Source organism: Myotis myotis, unplaced genomic scaffold, assembly GCF_014108235.1.
Source record: "Myotis myotis isolate mMyoMyo1 unplaced genomic scaffold, mMyoMyo1.p scaffold_m19_p_1, whole genome shotgun sequence".
NCBI classification, from domain to species: domain Eukaryota; kingdom Metazoa; phylum Chordata; class Mammalia; order Chiroptera; family Vespertilionidae; genus Myotis; species Myotis myotis.
The window spans coordinates 183726107-183752148 of NW_023416313.1; the positions used below are offsets into that span (position 1 = coordinate 183726107).

Genomic DNA, 26042 nt, shown 5'->3' on the forward strand with positions numbered 1-26042 from the left:
TCTGCGTCACTGAACTCTCTACTGACAAATAAAATTTTCACCTAGCAATAGTCATAAGCCATCAGTCATATATAGTACAGAGTAAGTGAGCTTGCCAACACTAATCACAGCTCTTTCAAAACAACTTGTATAACTCTCCCTTTGGGAGTCCCCCTTTTTCTGTCTTTATACATTCCGTCTCTCTTTCCTCCTTGGAACACAGCTGGAACAAATCTGTGTCACCCAATTGCAATTCCTAAGACCCCCCCCCAAAGCTTTTGTTTGCCTTGAGTTCTTGGTCAAAATTGATTGACAACTCCTTCTCTCTTCAGAGACCTCAGATCAGAGGTCAAGGGCAGGCTGAAGAATAGAACCATGCTTTCCTTCCTCTCAGGGGCCACTCCGAACTCTCCACTTACACCGTTCTCTTCACTGGCTCCCTTGCTACAAGCAAAGCAGCTCTTGTGAATGAGTTCATCAGACACAGCCCCACTCTGCATTCTATACCGTGTTACCTTCTGCCTGTAACTACAGAGAAACACTCAGTTTCAGCGGTGATTTTATCTGGGTGGGTGGAATTTTAAAAATCTCCTTTTGTGTTTTTAGGTATTTTTCTAATTTTTTATAATTAATGTTTATAATTTTTGTAACCATATAAAAATGTTATTGGGGAGAAACTTCTGTCCTTTCAGTGTGTTTGTTAAAAGATGCTTTTAAAAATAAACTTTCAGCTCGGCCACCATGGCTCAGTGATTGAGCGCCAACCTATGACCCAGCAGGATACAATTAGATTCCCTGTCAGGGCACATCCCCAGGTTTTGGGCTTGATCCCCAGTGTGGGGTGTGCAGGAGGCAGCCAATCAATGATTCTCATCATTGATGTTTCTATCTTGCCCCCCTCTCCTTTCTCTCTGAAATAAATTTAAAAATAAAAATAAAATAATTTTTCACAATATTTAACATCTTCCTTTTAAAAACTTGCATTTTGTCCAGATACTAGGATATGAAGTAGTTTTTTATCTGTCTGAACTTCGGCAAGCATCTGATCATGTTGCTCCATTGCTTAACATTAAAAAAAAAGATTTTCTAAAAAATATAGTTTCATTGATTTCAGAGAGGAAGGAAAAGGTAGAGAGAGATAGAAACATCAATGCTAAGAGAGAATCATTGATCGGCTGCCTCCTACATGCCCCACACTGAGGATCAAGCCCGCAACCCAGGCATGTGCCCTGGTGCAGAATCAAACCCAGGACTCTTCAGTCCTCAGGCTGAGACTCTATCCACTGAGCCAAACCAGCTAGGGCTAAAACACACACACACACACACACACACACACACACACACACACACACACACACCATCACCACCACCACCACCACCATCACCACCACCACCACCACCATCACCACCAAAAAACAAAACCTTTTAACTGATTTTTTTGAAAGAGGAAAGCAGAGAGAGAGAGGAAAACATCAATCAGCTACCTCCTGCATGCCCCCTACCTGCCTCCTGCATGCCCCCTACTGGGGATGGAGTCCACAATCTGGGCATGTGCCCCAAGAGGGAATTGAATCTGCAACCTTTCAGTGCACAGGACGATGCCCAACCAACTGAGCAACACATGCCAAGGCCATTGCTTAACATTTTTACTGCTTCACCAGCTCCCAGAGAGAATCCTAGTTCTTTAACTTGCCTCATTCCAGACCCTTCATGATCTGACTGCTGCTTCCCGCTCCAGTTCTGCTTGCAAGCTTGTCCCTTCCCATAGGATTTAGTTATACCTGAACTGCTTCGAGTTCCCTAAACACAGAATGCACTCGCAACTTCACACCTTTGTCTTCCAGCTGCTCAGAATTTTCTCTCCCTTTTCCACCTGGCAAACTCCTATTCACACTCTAAAACTCATTTCAGATCAGTCACTTCCACTGGAAAGTGCTATTTCTCTCTTTTTGGCACACTCTGTATCCTCCTCTGTCGTGTTGGATTATTTTGCTCATCTTTGTGTACTCAGACAGGACCTGCACATGGTAAGTATTTCGTAAGTATTAGTTGAATGGCGGCTGGTTTATTCATTCCACACATGCACTTGGAGTGCCCACTATGTGCTGAGCACAGTGCTCGTTTCCTGGGATTCTACATTAACAAGGCACAGACCTTGCTCATAGTCCAGTGGGGGAGCCAGAGAGGAGCACATAATATTACAATGACAATGATATACTGGCAACTCTTTCACCTTTTCTCATTCTTCCTTTTCTCCCTTAATTGGCCGTAACTTGAAAGCATAATTCATATTTACCGCTTGGCTCAATTGTTTTTCAAAAGAATTTTCCATTTACTACACTTCATTTCTGAAAGTGTTTAATAGAATTTTTTTCTATTTCTGTCTTTACTCTAGTATGAGGAAGAATATTTGAACAGTCAAAGTAGCCTTTCCCCCGCCCCTCTCCTCCCCCCTCCATCCCCACACAAACACATTGTTGCTTCTCAAGCCAGGGAGCACTCTATGACTGGAGGCATGCATGTCAGGACCAGTGACCACAGGTGTGCTTGGGGAAGGCTGGAAGAGAGATGGAAGTGAAAAAGGGATTGGTTGAAGTCTATGACCTTGAAGGGCTTTCCAATCCTGATTCTAAGACAAGGCAAACTTAAACTCAGATCATGAGTCCGAACTCCTAACATGCTGTCATCACAGTGCAAACCCTTGTGGGAGAAAAACAAGATGCTCTTCATTTCCTCCTGGCACCGAGTAGGGCCTGCCTTGAGTTGTGGGTGATTTTTTCCATGGTATGTTTCTAGTTCTCACATCTGTACACTCTCCTTGAGGGAGGGAAAGTGGAAGATATTGGACCAGGAGAAAGATAGCCAAAATTTTTCCCAGTGAATGTCTTGCCCCACCTCTGCATCGGCCTTCACTGTTGGAATTTCTCTGGACCAAGCCAGCCACTAGCCATCACATGAATGACAGAGGAGCTATGGGTGTGGCCAACTATTTAGGAAGTCAGGAAAAGGAGGAGTTGGGGGAGAGGTGAGTCGTGGGATCCAACACCCAGGCTGCTGTATGGACAGCAGCTGCTCTGGGACCTGTGTTCTCTAGAAGACAGGAGAAAGAATGAGCATGCCAGGAGACCCAGCCCAGCCAGACCCTGAAGGCTGCAGAAGGTGAGTGGCTCTTTGTCAAGCTTTCCATGTCAGGGACAAGGGAAAGCAAGGGTTCTTGGCCTTTGGGGGCATCTACAAAGAGTGACTGTGTCCGCCTGGGACAGACGTCCGGAAACCCGAGCTCTGCTCTTGCCAGGTTACTACCAAACTGTGCGATCTTGGGTAAGTCACCAGTCTCTTCTGGGCCTGTTTTTTTCATCTGTAAAATAAGGAATTGGCCAAGGCAGACTAATAACAAGAGCTAGCCTTTATATAGTGCTTGCCAGTTGAACTTTCCTGAATAGCATCTCATTTGGTCCTCAGGGCAGTCCTTAGTTGGAGGGATGCTTGTCACATTTTATAAATGGGGAATCTAGAGTGCAGTGGGTGAGCAACTCAGTTGGTGTGAAGCCAGGCTGGACCTGTAATCCTGGTCTCCTGGGGACAGTTCTGGACTCTGTGAACATGTTATTCCCTGGAGGTCTGGACTCTGAAGAGCACCAGCTCTTGTCAGGACTTCGTCTCCGTCCGTGTTGCCCTCGCCCGCCTCACCAGCTGTTTCAGACTCTTCTCCGTCCCTTTCCCAGAGTTACCTTTCTCATTCTGCAGGCTGACACATTTCTGAGACGAGGGAGGTGAACCCGAGATACGCCACCTCCACCCTCCTGCGTTAATTAGCACTTTTACGCAGTGATATTTCCAGGGTTCTCTCTGCTTTCTGGAATGTCTTCCTGTGAGGCCTTGCGAGGTCAAGAAAGAGTGAGAACTGATGAACCCTCAGGGCAGCGGTTCGTTTCTGCAGGTGTGGCCCAGTACTGCGGGTCCAGGGTGTTGGTTAAATGTGGAGATTCTTGGGTCCCACCCCAAAGTTGCATTTTAGCAAACTTCCCCTGTTTCTGACAAGCACACATCAGGCAGTTTGGGAGTAACTATTCTTGGTTATTGTTTTCTTTTCTTTTTTTACTTTTTTTTTGGGGGGGGGCAGGGGTGGTGGGACCACTATTCTCTAGCAGACCACTGCTCTGCTGCAGAGGCTGTGGAGAGATTTCCTAATAGTCGCTCAGTATCCTTATTTTACTGGAGTAAGCCTTTCCTGATGACGGTGGATTACTAATTTTAAATTAGAGTTCAGGATTTAGGTTGGTTATATTTTAGTTTGAGTTTTGCATCTCTATAAGTTAAATTTGTCTAGAATTTCTTTTGTACACTAGCTTTGCAAAATAAGTTGGAAATCTTACTATTATTTTCTACTAGAGGCCCAGTGCACGAATTCATGCACGGGTGGCGTCCCTCTGGGTGGCCTGCAGGGATCAGGCCAAAACCCTCATTCCAATGTCACCTGCAGCTCCTACCTGCTGTTCCCGCTCATCCCAGCCCCATTGTGCCTGCCGAGGGCTTGCTCCCAATCAGTCCCATGAGAAACCACAGGAGGGCTCCAGGGCATGTCTGGCCCATCTCGCTCAGTCCCAATCAGCCAGACCCCAGATGCTTCTACCAGTCAGAGCATCTGCTCCCTGGTAGTGCACTTCATAGTGACTAGTCGATCAGTTGACTGCCTGCCCCTGGTGGTCAGTGCACATCATAGTGAGCTGTTAAGCAGCCTTAGCATATCATTAGCAATTACGCTTTGATTGGTTGTTCAATTTTTCTGCCATTTGGTCTATTTGCCTTTTATTATATAGGACTAGAGGCCCAGTGCATGAAATTCATGCACTGGAGTGGGGGTCCCTCAGTCTGGTCTGCCCCCTCTCACAGTCTGAGAGCCCTCAGGGGTGGGAGGCAACCCGGCAATCAGGGGAAGGCGATGCCTCCATCAGACCTCTGCTGCTGCCACTGCCAGCAGCACAAGCCTTGGGTGGCCCTAGGTGGCTGGGCAGCTGACAGCCAAGGCTTGCCTGTGCCTTGGGCCAGCTCCGAGCGACTGGGCAGCCACCATCTGAGGCTTGCCTGCGCCTCAGGCTGGCCCTGGGCTGCTGGGGGACTGAGGGGACTGGGGGACTCTGGAGGCAGGTGCACGGCAAAGCCAGGCCCGTCTAGGGGCAGGCCTGGCCTTGCCGCATGCCTGCCACCCTGGCAGGGCTGAGGGGACTGGGCGTCACCATCTTGTGGCTGTGGGCGCTGCCATCTTTGAAGGCGTGGCAGTCAATTAGCATATTCCCTCCTTATTGGCTGTGGGCACCCCCATCTTTTGCAATGGCGTGAGGGTCAATTAGCATATTCCCTCTTTATTTCTTTATTAGATAGGATAGTCTGAGATAGTTTGATATTGGACTTATTCTTTGAAGATTAGATTGAACTCAGTTATAAAAACAAGGTAGGTCTAACATTATTTTAAGTGATTGGCATTTAGCTGCCTTTCTAATTTCTTAAATGATTATTGGTAAGTTCAGGTTGTTACTTCTTGAGATTAATTCATTTCTCTAAATTCACCAACATTTGCACTTGATACTCTTATATTTCTGTAGCCCTACTTTTTCTTGAGTTCTATTGTCTTTGTTAATGATAATGTTTTTGTTTTGTTTGTTTCACTTTCTTTCTTTAATCATGATTTTCTATTTAGTCTTTTCAAAGAACCAATTTGTAGTTTTCCAAGTACAAGTCTTTTACCTCTTTGGTTGAGTTTATTCCTAAGTATCTTAATTTTTTTGTAAATGCAATTATTTGTTTAGTTTATCTTTCTGACCATTCATTATTGGTGTATAAAAATGCCTTTGATTTCTGGGTGTTGAGTTTGTATCCTGCTACATGTGCTGAATTCCTTTATTAAATCTAGTAGTTTTTTTGGTGGAGTCTTTAGGGTTTTCTATGTACTATAACATATCATCTGCAAATAATGAGAGTTTTACTTCCTCCTTTCCAATTTGGATGCCTTTTATTTTTTTCTTGACTGATCTCTGTGGTTAGGACTTTCAGTACTATGTTGATTAAGAGTGGTGAAAGTGGGCATCCCTGTCTTGTTCTTGCTCTTAGGGGAAATGGTTTTAGCTTTTGCCCATTGAATATGATGTTGGCTGTAGGTTTGTCATATATGGACTTTATTCTGTTGAGATATGATCCCTCTATTCTCACTTTGCTAGGAGTTTGTGTTTTTAAAAAAAAAATAAAAAATGGGTGTTAGATTTTGTAGAATGCTTTTTCTGTGTCTATTGATATGATTATGTGATTTTTGTCTTTCAATTTGTTTATGTGATGCATCATGTTTATTGTTTTGCAAATATTGTATCAGCCTTTCATCCCTGGAATAAATCCCACTTGATCATGGTGCATGATCTTTTTAATATATTGCTGGATCTGATTTGCTAATATTTTGTTGAGGATTTTAGCATCTATGTTCATTAGGGATATTGGCCTGTAATTCTCTTTCTTTAAAGTGTCTTTATCTGGTTTTGGAATTAGAATAATGCTGGCCTCATAAAAAGAGCTTGGAAGTGTTCCTTCCTCTTGGATTTTTTGGAATAGTTTAAGGAAGATAGGTGTTAATTGTTCTTTGAAGGTTTGGCAAAACTCCCCTGTGAAGAAGTCCAGACCAGGGCTTTTGTTTGCTGGGAGTTTTTTGGTTTTTTAATTACTGCTTGTATTTCATCAGTTGTTATTGGCCTATTCAGGTTTTCTGATTCTTCCTGATTCAGTTTTGGGAGATAGTATTTTTTTAGGAATTTGTCCATTTCATCCACATTGTCCAGCTTACTGGCATAGTATTTTCTTATAATCCTTTGTATTTCTGTGGTGTCAGGTGTTACTTTACCGCTTTCATTTCTGATTTTATTTGAATCCTCCTCTTTGTTTCTTGATGAATCTGGCTAAAGGTTTATCAATCTTGTTTATCTTTTCAAAGAACCAGCTCTTTATTTCATTGATTATTTTGGTATGTTTTTTAGCCTCTTTGTCATTAATTTCTGTCATTAATTTATTATTTCCTTCCTTATACTTACTCTGGGCTTTTCTTATTGTTCTCTTTCTAATTCTTTAAGTTGTAGGGTTAAATCGTTTATTATTAATTTTTCTTATTTTTTGAGATAGGCCTTAGTTCTATGATCTTCCCTCTCAGGACTGCGTTTACTGTGTCTAATAGATTTTGGGTTGTTGTGTGTTCATTTTCATTTGTTTCCAGGAAGTTTTTTATTTATTTCTTATTCTCACTGGTAACCCATTCATTGTTTAGTAACATGCTATTTAGCCTCCATGTGTTTGAATGTTTTTCAGTGTTTTTACCTGTAGTTGATTTCTAAATTATTCCATTGTGATCTGAGAAGATGCTTGATATGATTTCAATCTTCTTGAACTTGTAGAGACTGACTTTGTGTCCCAACATGTGGTCTATCTTTGTGAATGACCCATGTGCACTTGAGAAGAATGTATATTCTGCTGCTTTGGGGTGAAATGTTCTATAAATGTCAATTAAATCCATCTGATCCAGGGAGTCATTTAGAGTCTCTGTTTCCTTGTTAAGTTTTTGTCTGGAAGATCTATCCAGTGAAGTCACTGGGGTGTTAAAGTCCCCTACTATGACTGCATTGCTGTCAATCTCTCCCTTAAAGTCATCTAGAAGTTTTTATATATATTTAGGTGCTCCTGTATTGTGCATATATGTTTACCAGGGTTTACCTTTATTGGATTGATCCCTTTAGTATTATGTAGTGACCTTTGTTGTTTCTTGTAATGGCCTTCATTTTGAAGTCTATTTTGTCAACTATGAGTATTGCTACCCCAGCTGTTTTTCATTTCCATTTGCATGGAAAAATTTTTCCATCCCTTTACTCTCATCCTGTGTGAGTCTTTTGTTCTGAGGTGGGTCTTATACACAGCATATAATTGACTCATTGTTTTGTATCCACTTAGCTACCCTATTTTTTTTATTGGAGTATTTAATCCATTTACATTTAAGGTTATTATTAACTAGAGGCCTGATGCACGAAATTCATACAAGAGTAGGCCTTCCTTCCCCTGGCTGCCGGCACCGGCTTCCCTCTGGCACCCGAGATCCCGGCTTCCCTTGTAATCCTGACTTTGTCCAGAATGTCGCCTGGAAAGACGTCTGGAAGGATGTCTGGTCTAATTAGCATATTACACTTTTATTATTATAGATAGGTGCTTATTTATTGTCATTTTAATTTTTTTTAAAAAATATTTTTATTTATTTCAGAGAAGAAGGGAGAGAGACAAACATCAATGATGAGAGAGAATCATCTATTGGTGCCTCCTGTATGCCCCCTACTGGGGATCAAGCCTGCAACCCAGGCATGTGCCCTGATCAGGATTGAACTGTGACCTCCTGGTTTATAGGTCAATGCTCAACCTCTGAGCCACACCAGCTGGGCCCATTTTAATTCTTTATGCCTATGTTTCTCTCTATATATATATTTCTTCTCATTACAGCAGTGCCTTTATTTTTTGTGTGCATGTTTCTCTTTTTTTAATAATTGTTTTATTGCTTAAAGTGTTACAAAGAGTATTACATATGTCTCCCTTTTTTCCCCCACCCTTGACAATCCCCTGGCCTCCCCTACCCCCCAGTGTTCATTAGATTCCACATGAATGAGACCATGTGATACTTATCTTGCTCTGACTGGCTTATTTCACTTAGCATAATACTCCCCAGTTTCCTTCATGCTATCTCAAAGAGTAAGAGATCCTTCTTTTTTACCTCTGTTCAGATCACTGCATAGCTAGCCCACCTCTGAGGGTTTTAAACAGGTGATACCCTTGGGTTATTGTAGAATAAGTCTTGGACCTAGAGGGTCAAAACCTGAGGTCTGAGTCTTGGTGTGGCTTGTATTAGAAGTGTTCAAGCAGAGGGTGGAGGCTCTGGCCTTGGATTTGAACTCTGTAAATAATTTTTGTTGAATTACTCAACTGCTCTGAGCTTATTTCCTCCTTATAAAACGGCATAGTGCAACAGATTGTCATGTTATATTGTAAATCAGAAGATGCCTTAATCAATAAGCCAAATTTATTTGGAGTCTTTTTCATTTCGCTAGTGCTAGCAGGCCCAGAGGAAATATTGCTTCTCAAATTCTGGGGCCCAATATGGTGGAAGTCTTTCCTATTTATATGTTTTTCCATTCTTTTTTTTCTAAATTTGGAATGAGACTTCCGGACCTTCTGAGAAAGAAGAGGTCCTGCGTGCTGGGAAAGGGCCGTGAGACCACATCTCAAGGCCTGGCCTGGCACCAGCACTGACAACTCTGCCTGGGGCATAGTTTATGGCCTCTCTGGAATGGGAGTAGTCTTATTTTTCCCTATTATTTAAACAAGCAAACATTTACAGAAGCCAGAATAGCAGGGTTAAAATTTTAAACAGCAGTTTTTACCCAAGATGGAGGTTACTCTGCTTCAGTCACAGAGACCAAAGTAAGTAGTGGGTGGGAAGTATTTGGAAGACAGTATAGAGCTGAAAGTCATTGTCATCCTCTTAACAGCACTCTGGGAGCATGCCATTCTCCAACCTTATACCTATAGTTTAGGGTTCATTTCACTGGGGCCCTATCATTCCAGAACCTGAAAAGACACAAGCCTGGGCCAAATGATGCTAGATGGAAGGAACAGACAGGGTCTTAAAGACATAAAGAAACACCTGTGTGGAGGATCCTCTTCCATGGCCCAAGTTGATTCAACTCCTTGGGAGGCCCATGGCCCTAGTTAGAGGAAGGCAGAGGTCCTGGGACCACTGTAAGCCCAAGACCATCCCAAACTCATAAACCTGTCTCCTTTGTCTCTCAGTATCATGAGTGCCAAGGAGGATGCTAAGTGGCTTCAGTGGGTGACACACCAGTTTGAGACCATTGCCGGAGAAGACCGGGAGATCAACCTGCAAGAATTCAAAACAGCCCTGAATGTCAAAGAGGCAAGTGTCCACTCCAGAAGTGGGGACTGTGTTTACAGAGGAAGACAATCTGGTTCCCAGGACACAGTGCCTCACAAGGAGGGAAAGGTCCCCTCTGGGTTCTCTGGGCTTGAGGCTTCACTTCTGAGCAGAGTGTGGGGGAAAGTTGATGTTATGATGTAAGCCTCCTTCTAAGAAATGAGCTTCTCCCACTGCCACATCATTCTCAGTCTTCCTTCAATTTTGGGGGTCCTCTGCCCATCCCCATAACAACCTGCATACCTGACAAACAATGGTGACACTAGCAGAGAAAACAGCAGGACTGAGCCTGCAAATGCCAACTTCTCCTCAATTGTCCTCTGGGCTAGCATTCAGATGATGGCCTATGTCCTTGATAAGGGGGAGCCAATGAGCATTTGAATGCCCCTTTTTGGATCAGAAGGTTCCTCACTTGCTGGTACCTGGGATACTGCAGAGAACTCTAAATGCTCTGCCTCCGTCCATTGTAATTATGGGGAAGAAAAAAAAGACTTTCTGCCTAACAATATCATTACCATGATAACAGGAGGCTGTAAAATGTACTAAGATAAAGGCCATTCAGGAAGGTAGAGAGTGATAAGGCATTACTCAATGGATCCAGGGGGGAAAGAGTACCAATAAAGCCAAGGCAGGCTTGACTGTTCATAGCTGACTTCATGTGAACTCATAGTTTCTTTAGGTCAGAAACAGGAGCGCTGCAGGCTTCTCTCCCTGCCTTGAGGGAAGCATCCAGAGCATAGCATACTGGTAGCTGGGACACTGATCCAGCCCAGGTCTTCTTAATACCTGTCTTTCCCAGTGTCTAACACCAGGCCTGGCAAGCAGGGGCTATGCAGGACATGATTTTTGGATGGATGGATGGAAGGGTGGGTGGGTGGGTGGATGGATGGATGGATGGATGGATGGATGGATGGATGGAGTGAATTGGCACTTAAGAACAATCCTTAAGTGTAGGCCATAGGCAGCCAAAACAAGCAAAGGAAAAGGCAGGTGACATCTACTCTATAAGTTCTTCCTGGGTTCACTTATCCCTGGTGGTGACCCCAAAGGGGATGGGGAGGACCCAGGGGAGCCTGTAGGAGGATCCTAATTTGACCCTTTCCCTATGTGAAGTAAGAAGACACCAGAGGTCTGGACTGCAAGGCTGATGGGGGTGATGGCAGAGAGCCTACACAAATGACCAGTCCCAGAGGCTAGAAGGGGGCCTGAGCCCCATACACAAGGTCATCCTTGCTGTAGGGCTCCAAACAGTTCGTCCACTAGAGCCCAACCTTGCTCTCAGCAGGCAGGATGGGCCATGGACACTGCACCCTGGTGTGGCCTCATGGGCAGATATAAACTGGGTCCTGACTGAATCCCATCACCCCAAGGTGTACAAACACACACACACACACACACACACACACACACACACACACACACACACACGGTGAATGAATTCAAAGCCCAGGCCCTGCAGCCACACTTGCCACACTTGTGTCTGTCTCTGCCCTTCTATGGCCACAGTCCTTCTTTGCTGAGCGGTTCTTTGCCCTGTTTGACTCGGATGGAAGTGGCACCATCACCCTGCAGGAGCTGCAAGAGGCACTGACCCTGCTCATCCACGGCAACCCCATGGACAAACTCAAATTCCTCTTCCAGGTGTATGACATCGATGGTAAGGGCTCTTTGTAGGGGTCAGGGGGACTCCATGGAGGGAGGCGGGGGGGGGGAGGGGGAGGGCGGGGCGGGAATCAGCCCATCTCAGTGCTGTGCCCAACACAGGGCTGTTTTCTCCAGGCGAGGCTGATGGTTCTCCCTCTGTGGGTCCCCCTCCCCTATCGTTCTGTCTGGTCCCTTTTTGTGGGTGGAGAGAAGGGGAGACTGGCCCAGGAGACAAATGCCCTTGATTCAACTCACCTGAGACCAGAGTTGTCCTTTGTCTTTTTCTCTGATTGGAAAAAAAAAAATCTTTGTTACTTTTTTCTTGTAACAATAATAACACAAGCCTGATATAGTACAAAATAGTTTAAAGAAAAAAAGCAAAAATTACCCAGAACATTTTTCTATACTGTCTTCTAACTGATCACACACACACACACACACACGCACACACACATTTTTAAATAGATAGGATTATACTATACATGCTACCTTTTATCACTATTTAACAATATGAACATTTGGTTCATGTGAGACTATATTGTTTTATAACATCATTTTTCATTGTAGTAAATATGCATAACATTAAATTTATCACTTTAACCATTTTAAGTGTACAATTCAGCAGCATTAAGTATATTCACGTAGTTGGGCAAGCATCGCCACCATCCATCTCCAGAACTTTTAATTTTTCCCAACTGAAACCCTGGACCCATTAAACACTAACTCCCATCCTCTCCCTCCACCTGCCCTCATCCTTGGCAACCACCATTCTACTTTCTGTCTTTAAAAATTTGACTATTCTAGGTATCTCATATAAGTGGAATCACATAATATTTGCCCTTTTGTGATTGGCTTATTTCATTTAGTATCATGACTTCAAGGTTTATCCATGTACTAGGTGACAAGAGTTCATTTTTTAAAAAAACTAAACAATATTCTATTGTCTGTATATACCACACTTTGTTTATTCATTCATCCATCAATGGTTTCTTGAGTTGTTTTTACCTCTCAAATATTGTGAACAATGCTGCAATGAACATGAGTGTACAAATATCTCTTTGACATTCCAATTTCAATTCTTTTGGCATATACCCAGAGATGGAATTGCTGGATCATAAGGAAATCCTATTTTTAATTTTTTGAGGAACCATACTCTTATCCATAGCAGTTGCACCATTTTACATACCCACTAGCACAAGGATTCTAATTTCTTCACAGCCTTGCCAGCATTTTTTATTTTCATTTATAATAGCCATCCTGGTGAGTGTGAAGTGGTAACTCAATGTAGTGATAGCATCATTTTAAGTGGCTGTGTCATATGCCACTGTACATATGTGGTCCTGTGTTCCATATAGCATAGCCCAGTACATAGTTAAGATCTCTGACTCTGAGGCCAGATTACTTAGGTTCAAATCTCAGCTCCACCAATAATTTGACCTTGAGCAAGTTACTTCACTTCTCTATGCCTCAATTTCTTCACCTATCACATGAGAATAATGATAATAATAATACATTTCATGAAGTTGATCTGAGGATTAAATTAGTTAACTTAGCTAACAGTACCTAGCATAGGATACACTCTGTTATTTATTATTATTTATTCAAACCCTATTATTGAAATTGTCTTCCCCCCTTCTTTTTGTGGGCGGCATTATAAATGAACATCCTGGTTTTTACATATTTGGTGACTTTGTAACCTAAAGGGCTTCTGAAGGCCTGGAATCATCAGGGCAAAGGAAACTGGAATGGGAAAGAAGCATCCAATGAGACTGGAATGGTGGGTGAGGTCATACTGTGCAGGCCCTGGGGGCCGTGTTTTGGGGTCTCAGTAGAATGAGTAATGGGAAACCATCAAACAGTGCTGAGCAGGGTAGTCACAGGGCTAGATTTCCAGCCTGTAAAGCTCAACATACCTACAAATCTGCTACTGGGCAAGGTTCTCTGGCCTGTGGGGTTTCTCTAGCTCCCATGCCCACCTGACTCAATCTAGCCAGACCTCATTCCTGGAACCCACTCCGAAGTTGACTGGCCTGCCCACTCCATGGGCAGTTGACCACGCTGCTTCCTGGGCATCTTCCTCAGACCCCACTCCAGTCATCACAGGGCCCTCTTTACTGACTGCTTTCTGACCACCAAGCTGTGCTCATACCTGGGGATTTTCCAAAGACTTGAGGATGGAGAGGTTGGCTTGTAACAGGAAGAACACAGACCTACATCATACTCAAGGTCTCTTGCAGAGAGAGGTGGGGAGGAAGACCGAGGGCAGAGCAGGTGTAAGGAGGCTTGTAGTTTTACAGAAAGAGCTAGAGGGCATTCTCTTCCAGTGGCCCAAGTTTTCACTGAGAGCCAGGGAGGGATTGATTGGATGGGCACGGCGGTGAGAAGTGGTCTTTGCAGACAGAGGGAGCGTGGTCTTACGAGAGGTGCAGGAGAGGACTGTGGGCAAGTTGCAGGCCTTGTTATGGCTGGGGATCAAACAATTCCTGCCTTCCCGGGTGATTGTCTTCAGCAATGTTCACTTAGCTGCCCTGGTACAGGAAGGAAGAAAACAGGTGGTTGGATTCACCCAGGGATGGGATATTCTTAGGGTCAGTGGAATAGGACAGAGGGATGAGGAAGAAGAGTGTGTGCATGAGAATTGTGAAGGAGGATAGCCTCTGGATTTGCAAATGCCCAAGGAGAGAATAGAGCTGGGTGAAGGAGCGGGTGTGAAGGGGCAGGGGAGGGACTGGTGCTCTGGATGTAGTCTGAAACCTGTTGCACAGTGGCTCTTGACTAGGAAAGCTGAGGACAGGAGGTGCGGCTGGAGAGTGATATGTTAGACTCTGCTCTGTAATGTGATTACAGACTTTGGCTTTGGCCCAAATGATGATCACCAAGCCAATAAGACTTTCCATTTATATGCAACCACCTTCTTTTACTGTGTTAAGTGCTTTATAGTTAATTATCTCTCATCCTTGAAGAGAATTAATTCTGAAAAGGAGGATTTATTATCCCCATTTCCAAGATGAGCAAAATAGCATTCACTACTGTAAAGGTCTTAAACAGCTCACCATCACTCAGATAGTAAGGGACAGAGCTTGTTGCTACATGTGTGTCTGTATCCAAAGCAGGCCAAGAAATCAGCAATCAAGGGTCTTGCTGTTTCTGAAGAATGAAAATACATATGGAAAAAAAATGCTCTAAATACTCATCTCAGTTGATAGTTTTGGCTTCCTTTTCACATCACTTTTAGCCACTCATGTTCACGTAAGTCCACATGCTGTGGCCTCTCAGGACAACATGGTTGAGCAGAGCCTGCTGCAAGTTAGGGCACAACAGGGAACTCCCCCCTCACCACCACCTCATACACAGTTTGCCCGTGGATAATTGAGACTCTGGGCATGTAGCTTCTTATAGATTAAGCAAGTGAGTGTATCTTCTGGACAGTTGGTCTTGGTCATCGAGTGATACTTAACGAGGCGGCTGCAGATTCTTCAGCCAGGCAGGCACCGAGGCCAAAGCTTCTCCATGCTGGGGGAGGGGTTTGTCTCTGTTGAGCTTGGCAATAGGAAGCCATGGAGGGTTTGTGAGCCGAGGTGACACATGTCCTTTGACTGTCTGGCCTGTACCCCGAAAGGAAATTGGTTGGAGGAAGACTGAGGTAGGCGAGCAGGAAAAGTTCACTACTCTATGCAATGACTGAGCAGGGCAGAGGTGTCTGCAGGTACAGAGTGGGGTCCGGGCGCGGGCCCCCGACTTGGCGTCATCCCCTCCTGGGACAGGCAATGGCTCCATCGATGCCGACGAGCTGCGCACCGTGCTGCAGTCCTGCCTGCTGGAGAGCGCCATCTCGCTGTCGGAGGAGAAGCTGGACCAGCTGACGCTGGCGCTCTTCGAGTCTGCGGACAAGGACTGCAGCGGCGACATCACCTTTGAGGAGCTCCGAGATGAGCTGCAGCACTTCCCCGGCGTCATGGAGAACCTGACCATCAGGTACGCACAGCCTTTCTCCGGCGTGGGCACTGCATGTGTCCGGTTTAGACTCCGGGAGCGAAGAGCGGCCTGAACTCACTCACCAGCGATTCCTCAGTCCCGCCTCCGCTGCCTTGGGTCAGCCCCGTCCACCCCAGGTCAGCCCCGCCCCGCCCCAGGTCAGCCCCGCCCCGCCCCAGGTCAGCCCCGCCCCATCCCAGGTCAGTCCCGACCCACCCTAGGTCAGCCCCGACCCATCTCGCTTAGCCCAGTTCTGCCCACTTTTCCCGCAGGGGACAGCTGTAGTCATGCTTCCATTTTCTACTGTGTCTCTTCAGAATCTACTCACAGAAGTAAGCACCTACTGAGTGCTGGGCATTATTACAAATATACCAGTGCATTTTATAGCACTGGTATATTTGTAAAAGGAAATTAAAGTTGTAAAAAGATTAAAGTTACAAAAAAAAAAAAATTAAAGGTATTTCACCTGAAGTAACATGCCTAGGACCACACAAGTGATTAGCAAAGGCAGTCAGGTATTCAACTTGGTTGAACAGCTACTATGTACCAGACACTGTTCTGGGAAAAGGCAGTGCCCTGCTGGGCTGCATCCCAGAGGGAGAGAACGTCATGTATACTAATAAACACATAAAGTAGAGAAGCAGAAATGTAATAAGGTCTGTGAAGAAATAATATACGTCTGGTGTAGACCCAAGTTGGTCCCAAGCTCTGAATAAATTGTGCCCGTTTTTAGTTTATTCTTTTTGTGTATTAACTTTTTTGTGGGTTATTTACTACAGCACATCTCAGAGTCTTCCATCCTTTTCAATTGCTGGGTTTTCTTTTTTTCAATTGGGAAGTAAGGAGAGATAATAAACATAGTCACAGATGTGGCATCAGACAGAGCGAAGCTCCATCCCAGCTCCACCTTGCTGTGTGTCCCAAAGCAGTCGCCTGTGTTTCTTACAGTAAAAGGAAGCTTGCTTGTCGCCAGGCTCCAGAGAGTAGGTGGGCTGCAGCGGGAGTGGGGTCTCTAGGTTCAGAACCCGGGGTCCCCATCACAACCCCGGTGGATTCCTCCCTCCCCAGCCTGCACGACTTCGTCCTTCTGAGTGGAGCCCCTCTCTTGCAGTGCTGCCCACTGGCTGAAGCCCCCTGCCACCAAACAGCACCCACCCCGTCCTCGCCCACTGACCTCGGCCTACTGGCACAATCACCGCAGCCAGCTACTCTGCCTGGCCGCCTACGCGGGCCTCCATGTGCTGCTCTTTGCCCTGGCAGCTAGTGCACACCGGGCCCTCGGCATCAGCATCATGGTGGCCAAGGGCTGCGGCCAGTGCCTCAACTTCGACTGCAGCTTCATCGCGGTAGGAATCCGAGGGTACAATGCAGGGAAGCGGGCAGGGGCACCGATGTAGGCTCCTCATAGACAACCCACACGGTGGACATAGAGTGCCAGGGCAGGATGGCACCTTTGAAATCAGGGTCATTACTCAGTGGTGGAGCCTGAAGCCCAGAGAGGGGCAGGGACTTGTCCATAGTCACACAGCACATAAATAACATAGCTGGCATTTTTGTGCCCTTTACTGGGTACCCATCAGGGTGCTAAGCATTTTCCATTGGATGGGCACAACAAAACTATAGTGGATCTGGAGGAGGTGGGACTGGCTCCTGGGCAGGGCTCCCACCAGAGAGAACCGTTCAAGAGGCCTTGCTTGCCAGGCTAAGGAGTCGATGTAATGAACCCTCTGGGCCAGGGAATTTGGTCACCAAGCATTTTTGCCTACTCCTACCATTAAAACAAAACAGAAGACCCTTCCAACAGCCCAATACATGTGTATTTACTTATAATTATATGCATGCCCTATTATCATTAGCCAATCGACTTATACCACAATATAGCTGTAAGGCAAGGTTCGTTTTTAATGGTCAGGGATGTACATCTCTAGTTCAAACACTCTTCTTGATCATATCAGCTTCTTAAGAGTGGCTTGTATTTTTAACCTCATAACTGCCTACAAAGAGTTCATTCCAGGAGTGGGAGGCACATGGCTTATTTTCTCAGCTATTGCATTATGAACACTGTTTTCAATCTTCACTTTCTTTGCTGTGAATCTTTTTAAGCTACTTGCCACTTCTGTGAGGCGTGGTTAGTTTACGTTAAAACCGGACAATGTAATCTGCAAGTCCACATATCTGTGTCCGGTAATTGCATTGAAAGCAAATGAGCAAGTGAGGGAGCCCCGTCAGGTGCCCCTCGGAAAGCCAGGTCTTTCCCAGGACACCTCAAGAACCACATGTGACGTGTGCCCATCTAACATAACAGGATAAATAGGGCATCGTGACAATCCAGGTATTAAGTGTTAGTGCTTCTCGTGTGTTTAGATAGAAGCAATACCAGCAGGCATTCTATAACATTTTCTCTTCCCACCCCCATTCCGGAGACCCTACTTCGGAGACCCCGGCTGTGGACGCAGGAGAGCAGCGAAAGCTTGGGGGTGGAGGTGGCGATGGGGCCCTTCAGGAAGCATAGCTAGCTCAGAGGGAGGCAGAGAGACCGCTGCTGGGGAAGGATGGACAGGGCAGAGCGAGAGTCAGGTGGGGATCTCGGCCCCTTTGTCCTGCAGGTGCTGATGCTTAGGCGCTGCCTCACGTGGCTGCGGGCCACGTGGCTGGCTCAGGTCCTGCCCCTGGACCAGAACATACAGTTTCACCAGCTTATGGGCTATGTGGTGGCCGGGCTCTCCCTTGTGCACACTGTGGCCCACGTTGTGAACTTTGGTGAGTGGCCTGGGGCAGGGGGGATGGTGGGACCTGAGCCTTTCACAACCACTCAGTTATCCAGTCCCTGTGTGTCCTGCCTGCCTAATGAGTGGAGAAGTGGTGCCCCCGATAAGCCAGCACTCTGGACAAAAGTCCCCGCCCTCATGGGGATCTGGTGGGGAAAAATGGGGACCACAAAGGAAAGTGGAGTGGGAAGAGCTTTTCTTGTGTTTGTCTCCAGTGCTCCAGGCCCAGTCTGAGTCCAGCCCCTTCCAGTTTTGGGAACTGCTGCTCACCACGAGGCCTGGCATTGGCTGGGTCCATGGCTTGGCCTCCCCGACCGGCGTGGCTCTCCTCTTGCTGCTGCTCCTCATGTTCGCCTGCTCCAGCTCCTGCATCCGCAGGAGTGGCCACTTTGAGGTGCCCAGCCCTTGCCCCTTTGCCTCTCCCAGGCTGGGCTCCCATCTCATTTCATGCCGTGCCCCCTCTAATGTACTCCCAGAGCCCATGAAGGTCCCAGGCTAGTATGCATATTATGTGCATGTGATTTGGGTTCTGCCATTGGGCTGTTGTTAATGTCTGCCAAGTGCAAGTGTTTTGCTCTAGAACAGTGGTTCTCAATCTTGGCTGCACATTAGAATCACCTGGGAATCTTTTTAAAATCCTGATTTCTGGGCCTCATACTCCGGCAATTCTGTTTCTTTGTTATGGGGTGGGGTCACAAAGAAACAGAATTTCCGGATGATGAGGCCCAGAAATCAGGATTTTAAAAAGATTCCCAGGTGATTCTAATGTGCAGCCAAGGTTGAGAACCACTGCTCTAGAAGATTCTGCCTTTTCTCTGGCTCATCCCCTAGTTTGATTAAACTGGGCTCAAGATGGCATAGGGAGGTGAAGGAACACAGGCCCCCAGGGTTCTAATCCCCACCCCTCGATTTACAGGTCACTCAGCTTCCTCATCTGCAAAATAAAGCTATAATCTTCTACTTTTGATGTTATTTTAGTAATTAAATGAGATAATGTATGTGAAGCCAGTAACTACCTACCTGGAACAGAAGTGCTCCAAAATGTTAGTTTTATCTTTGCTTCCCTCTCTCTAACCTCCTGAAGACACAGGAGGTCACAGAGGATTTAGTTTGGAGACACTGGCTGTCCCTGGACTGACCTGATCACATCAGAAATAGACGCATACAGAGCACCTACTCTGGGCCAGCAACAGCCCTTTGAAGTAGGAATCAGCATCCTCATTTAACAATGAGGAATCTAAAGCTCAGAAATGTCATGTACTAAGCCGATGTCCCATGAGAGTAGCAGAGTGCGTATTAAAACTCAGTCCTCAGCCTTTTTCTTTTCCGTTCCCAGAAAACCATTGTTGTCTTGCCTTTCTTTCCCTGGAGAGAGGGTCCGTGTGATGGGACATCGGTGCTACGAGGCCTTTGGGGGTGCTCCACTCTGCCCAGAGCACCCCCAGGAGGATGTTTCAGATGTTTGCCTGCTGGCACCAGGAAACTTCCCTTACAGGCTCCGTGGGCCAAGCCCCCAGAACAAAGAAGCGAGGAAGCTTCCCAGCCTCTTACCCAGTCCAGTTCCCAGGAGAGGGTGTGTATGGCCAAGACTCTGGGCACCATCCTGGCTTTGAGGATGGGCCTGAGCCCTGGCCTTGCCTTGAACTCTAGCGGCTTATGCCTCCCACCCCCACAGGTGTTCTACTGGACCCACCTGTCCTACCTTCCCATGTGGCTCCTGCTCATCCTGCATGGGCCCAACTTCTGGAAGTGGCTGCTGGTCCCCGGCATCTTGTTGTTCCTGGAGAAGGCCGTCGGGCTGGCGGTGTCCCGCATGGCAGCCCTGAGCATCGTGGAAGTCAATCTGCTCCCCTCCAAGGTGCAAAGAGGGCCTGGGGGGCCACGGGGAGATGCAGATGGTGGTAGGGCACAGCAGCTGGTTATCCTATTTGGTCTCCAAGGAGAAAGGGAGCCCCAGTCCAGTGGAGGAGACAAGCAAAGTGCAAGACCCAGTCCAGCCCTTTAGGAGTGACACTATAGGAGGGGAATGACAGGCTACCACTAAAAGCCAGGTCTGCAAAGAACATGCTCAGTTACCATATAGTGAATGGCTATGAGGTGGAGGCCCTGTGCTAGGTGACAGACACAGAAAAGGCTCAGGCACTGTCATGCTCTCCACGGCTCCCGAGGCTAGTAGAGGATCGGTCCTTTCTTTATAGTGCAGGGCTGTGTTGGTAAGAGAAGTATAGTTCCAGGAGGGATCAAACTCTTTGTCTCTGAGAGGCCAGAGAAGACTTCAGAATGAGGGAGGAGATGCTATATCAGGGCTTTGAGAGACGAGTAGGAGTTTGTAGGATTGACAGTACATGGAAGGGCATTGCTGAAGGGGTGGGCAGGGCCTATGGTGAATGCAGCCTCCCTCTGCAGGCCCCAGGGAATCCCTGAGCAGGGTGGGGAAGAGAGTGTGGTATTAAGCTGATATCTGTTCCAGCTAAATTTTTTAGTTGCTCTGTGGAAGGTGGCTTGTAGGGGACTATTTGGGAACTTGTTGCACAAATGCAGATAAGAGCTCATCAGGGCCTTGACCCTGAACTGGGGCAGTGACTGTGGGATGAGGAGGGGGCATATCACAGAAGGACTCAAAAGGCAACTAGATGCATTTCAGGGTAGAGAGAGAAAGGAGGCTAGGACATCTCCCAGGTGTCTGAGTAACTCGGGCCATTTACGGAGAAAGGGAAGGCAGTTTAGGGTGGGCAGGGCTCTGGACAACTTAAGTGTGAGGATGTGGAGGTTAAATAATGAGGCTGTGGTTTATGTCCTGGTTCTGGCATCAGACAGTAATTATTGGATTCAAATGCCATGGTTTCCTGGCTGATGGCCTTGAGCAAGCTATTTAACCTCTTTGTACCTCAGCTTTCCATCCAGAACGTGGAGAAAGTACGACACGTTACTGTGAGGACTAGAGAGAACACTTGAAGTGCTCCTTAGAGCTCTGGCACACAGGAAAGTGCTCAGTAAACTGACGCTATTATCCAGGATGGTGTTATTATCCCAAAGGTTGAAATGCTGGCCAAGTGCTACAGGAGTTCCAAGAAAGAGGCTAGAACAGTCAGGGAGGGCTTCACGGAGGAGGAGGCCACTAAAAAGCAGCATTTACACCATAAGAAGTAGAATCAAGCCATGAACCCACTTCAGACACAGCCTGACTCCTCCCTTCTTTGATAGTTGCCCGTCCCTGGTTAACGGATGTGCTGCAGGGGTGGCCCCCACTCATAGGCACAGAAAGGTCTCAGGACACCTCAAGAACCACATGTGACATGCGCCCATCTAACATACAGAATAAAGAGGGCACCTGCCATAGTTCTGATTTATGGCAGAGGAATGATGCTAATCTTCTTTCCCCAGGTGACTCATCTCCTCATCAAGAGGCCCCCTCTTTTCAACTACAGGCCTGGCGACTACTTGTATCTGAACATCCCCACCATCGCGCGCTACGAGTGGCACCCCTTCACCATCAGCAGTGCTCCGGAGCAGAAAGGTACGCCAGGTCCTCCCATCGTTCAGATGTTTACGGAGTTCCACTGTGCACCAAGCGCAGCCTGGAAACCAGTCACACGGAGGTAAACAAAACCAGGCGCGCAAAGTCCATCTCCAAAAGCTCCCTGTGAAACAAGGAGGCGGATGGGTAGACACGGTGAATGGCCTGGCCAGGGCTGTCCCAGCTACTGCGCAGCTCACAGGGGCGGGCCTGACATGATGGGATAAGTAGTGAAGGCTTCGCAGGCATGTGGCACTTGAGCTGAGCTTTGAAAGGTTAGTAGGAGTTTAGTAGACAGGGAAGGAGATGGGTGGGAGGCAGAGGGGAGAAGCATAGGCAAAAGCATGAAAACCTAGAAACATGGAGCATCTGATGTTGTTAGAGCTAAGGGTCGGGGAGGGGTAGGGAGGAAAGAAGGGAGGGACACACAGAGAGAGAGAATAGGGGCACAGGAGCAAGGGTCAGAGAGGGATGAAAGGCAGACAGTGTGGCTGGCAAAGCCCGTTAGAGCCGGGTGGGACCAAGGAGGCCTTTGAATGCAGAGCTGGAAGCTGGATGGCCCAGCAGGTGGGAGCCCACGAAGGTCTTCAGCAGAGAAGCAGCCAGCTCACAGGAAGGGGTACCAGGGGGCTGTGCCAAGAAGCCAGGCTTCCCCACTCCCTGTGGGCATGAGCCGGTGGACCCCAGGCAGCAGACTCCCTCACACCCTTTGCCCCAGCCCTGCACTACTCCATTTCTCTGCGGGTCCCCAGCACCCATAGGACCGTTCAGCTGGCCCTTCCTTCACCCAGCTGTTCTTGGACCTCCCCCCTCCCCCGCCATGCGTGTGCCTTCCTTCTGGTCCTGGGCTGTTGTAGGAGCCAGCACTCAGACCTCTGCCCTCCTGCCAGGCCAGAGATTGGCCTTCCCACCTCAAGTGGTGCTTCTGACAGGACAGGCCTTGCGTGGCCTGTTACACTGAGACGCTTGCTTGGCTTCATGAGGGGTAAAGGGGTTCTCTGACTCATCCCTACGAGAAGATTTAGCTTCACTTAGGACGCCTCCTCACCAGAGCCCACAGGACCCAGCCCCAGAGCTCAGGGTGCAGATTCAAGGCCAGGGTTCCCCCCACAAGAGGCTGCTCAGCAACCCCCCCTTGAATGACTTGATTGGTGGCCTGGATGTAGAATGGGATGAAGACAGGGATGGAGGTTGAAGAGGGTGCGTTATTTTCTTTCTATTTTTCTTCCCTTTTCTGTTTTCTAAAGAAGATATATGCTCTCAGAAAATTCAGACAATATAGAAATCTGTACAGAAGAAAACTAAAGGCCCTGGCTGGGTAGCTCAGTTGGTTAGAATGTCATACCAATACACCAAGGTTGTGGGTCAGAGCCTCTGGTTAGGGCACATACAAGAAGCAACCAATGAATGCATAAAAGTAAATGGAACGAGTCAATGTTTCTCCCTCACCCTTCCCCATTTCTTCTCTCTCTCCCCCTTCCTCTCTCTCTCTCAAATCAGTAAATAGAAATAAAATATCATAGTTAAAAAATTAAAATCCCTCAAATAATTCCATTTAAAGAAAAGTATTGTCAATCTTTTGGTGAACAGCCTTCCAGCCGGTACATCTACATGGATAATCAGATGCAGGGACAACTTTGCGTATGTGGAATCACACTGTTCCCACTGTTTTGCAGCCAACTTTTCCTCAGTGAATAGTGTGTCATGAAAATCTCTGCATGCCAGTTTTTCAAAAAGAACATTTCCTTTTCGTGGCTGCATAGTATTTCAGTTTATCGCTACTACTCTGGTTATAATGACTATGTTTATTATGTTGATGGGTCATTTATTTGACCAGTTCTTAAAGGAGCTTCTTCAGGGTCTCAGCGTGGAATCCACCTCTCTCTTGGGCTGTGAGTCTCCTGCAGTGAGCTGAGTCCTCATGGGAGCTGGAAAATACTCTGGCTTTGTTTACGAAGCTGTTTACAGAAATCAGGAGTGGGACTCAGGTTGGCAGCTGTGGCTGTTTTAATGCAACTAACATTTAGGGGGGCCTCCTACGTGTGAGTCACTGTGTGAGGCACTTCAGGATGCATTTGTGTAGAGAGGCATAGCTAACACCCCCCCTCCCCCCACCATGCACACGCACACACACACGCACTTATAGCCTGAAGGGGGAGGAAGCCTGAGAGAGGAGCATGGGAGGAGGTGTCTGAGGACCTGAGCTCCAGTCCTGACTTTGCAGGTCACTCCTCACAAAGCTGTGAGGCCTCTGTAAATACAGGGTTGAACCAGTTTATCTGTGAACTTGGAAGGGGTGGGGGGTGGGGAGTGACATCTTTATTTTCACTAATTGAAATGTAGCCTTTTCTTCATTTAGGAATGCAGATAACCCACAATAGTGTTAATAATACCTGTGACTTTTTCTAAATAAAAGCCATAGATTCCTTTATATCACACGGCAATTGTGGCTGATACCTCATCATTACTTCAGATTTCAGTGGCCATGCAACTCCCCAGCGGGAGTTATTTCATGTGTTAACAAAGAAGCGCATCCATTCCTAAATCACACATTTGGTATTTTTTTAAAAAAATTTTGATAACTTTCTCATCATAACTGGTTTCATTTGTAATGCCTACGTATGTTACTTTATGTATTTAAGAACCTTACTGTGAGGAGTCTATCCACTGCCTTCACAGAGCTGCCCAAACAGTCCCTGGGTTAAAAGAATAGAAAAAGGAGGTCTCGTAGGGGCCTCCTCAGTCTAATGCTGTGGATTCTCTCTGGTGCCCCTCAGCAGAAGGGTGGCCACCCCACTACCTTTCTGCCAGTCATCCACTCAACAGAGAACCTTAGAAAGCACCTGCTACATCCCAGGCTCAAGATGCAATTAAAATCATTGGTCCCACCACCAGTTAAACACCTGCTATGGGCAGAGCCATTGACAGGCACCTGGCTGAATGTGGGAGGGAGATGGTCCCCACCTTAGTGAGACCCTGGCCTGATGGAGGAGGCAGGGACTCCACCCCAGGGAGCTCCTGGTGTGCTCAGGGCAGCTCTGACCCCTGCCTTGGCAGAGGAGACGGAGCCTTTACTGTGTAGGCTTAGATTGACTTCATTGAGAAAATTTGCAAGGGGGAGATCAGATCTCCATGTCCTATGTCTGTGGCTCTAGTTTAGATCTGAGGAAGGACATTCAACCCAGGACTTGAGCAGCGGACACCCAGCCCCAATTTCTCAGGTGAGCCGGGCCTGCTCCTCGCTGGATTCCAGCATTGATCCTCTCTCCGCATCTCTTGTTCAGACACCATCTGGCTACACATCCGCTCAGAAGGCCAGTGGACAAACAGGCTCTATGAGTCCTTCAAGGCATCAGACCCAGTGGACTGTGACGCCAAGAGACTGTCGAGGAGTTTGAGAATGAGAAGGAGCCAGAGGAGGCCACAGGTAGGCGCTATGGGGAAGGAAGGGTCCACCATGGAGGCCAACCCATGGGGACCAAGTTGCCTTCTGCCCGGTTGAGAAGCAGTGTGCACACTGGCCGAGAGGCAGTGTGAGGACCAAGGCAGCTCAGCATTGTGTGGTCTAAGAGCCTTCTCAAATCTTGATCCCCCCAGCCCTCCCCAGTCTGTGCCCTCCATTAAAAGGTGGGGGACAATGAAAAGAGAGGGAAAACTGAGATCAGAAAAACTCACCTCTACGTCTCTGCTCCAGCACTTGCTAACTGTATGGCCATGGGCTCATCCTTTAACCTTGCTGAGTCCTAGGTTGTTCACTTACGAATTGACTTCCCTTTCTCACATGGTTCTTTTAAAGGGCCAGTGGAATGAATGCCTGTAAAGTATTGAGTGACCTGGGCAGCATGGTCCAGATGGACCATTCATCATCACCATCAACACCACCCACATTAGCATCAGCGTTGTTTTCATTTTTTTTGTTTTGTTTTTTATTTTAATATATTTCTTTATTGATTTCAGAGAGGAAGGAAGAGGGAGAGAGAGATAGAAACATCAATGATAAGAGAATCATTGATTAGCTGCCTCCTGCATGCCCTACTGGGGATCGAGCCCGCAACCCAGGCATGTGACCTTGGCCAGAATTGACCCTGGGACCCTTCAGTCCACAGGCTGACTGACGCTCTATCCACTGAGCCAAACTGGCTAGGGCATCAGTGTTGTT

At 46.9% G+C, this 26042-nt stretch overlaps 1 protein-coding gene across 1 annotated transcript in view; it reads left to right on the plus strand.

Annotated features, from left to right (window-relative positions):
* The first annotated feature begins 3088 nt into the window (after window positions 1-3088).
* Window positions 3089-26042, plus strand: part of NOX5 (NADPH oxidase 5) — a 38199-nt gene continuing 15245 nt past the window's right edge. The window contains exons 1-10 of the mRNA XM_036325013.1: window positions 3089-3138; window positions 9838-9961; window positions 11486-11636; window positions 15388-15598; window positions 16710-16944; window positions 18205-18358; window positions 18582-18760; window positions 20042-20224; window positions 21751-21883; window positions 25168-25310. Coding sequence (XP_036180906.1) covers window positions 3089-3138; window positions 9838-9961; window positions 11486-11636; window positions 15388-15598; window positions 16710-16944; window positions 18205-18358; window positions 18582-18760; window positions 20042-20224; window positions 21751-21883; window positions 25168-25310 — 1563 coding nt within the window. The remainder of the gene's footprint in view (window positions 3139-9837; window positions 9962-11485; window positions 11637-15387; window positions 15599-16709; window positions 16945-18204; window positions 18359-18581; window positions 18761-20041; window positions 20225-21750; window positions 21884-25167; window positions 25311-26042) is intronic.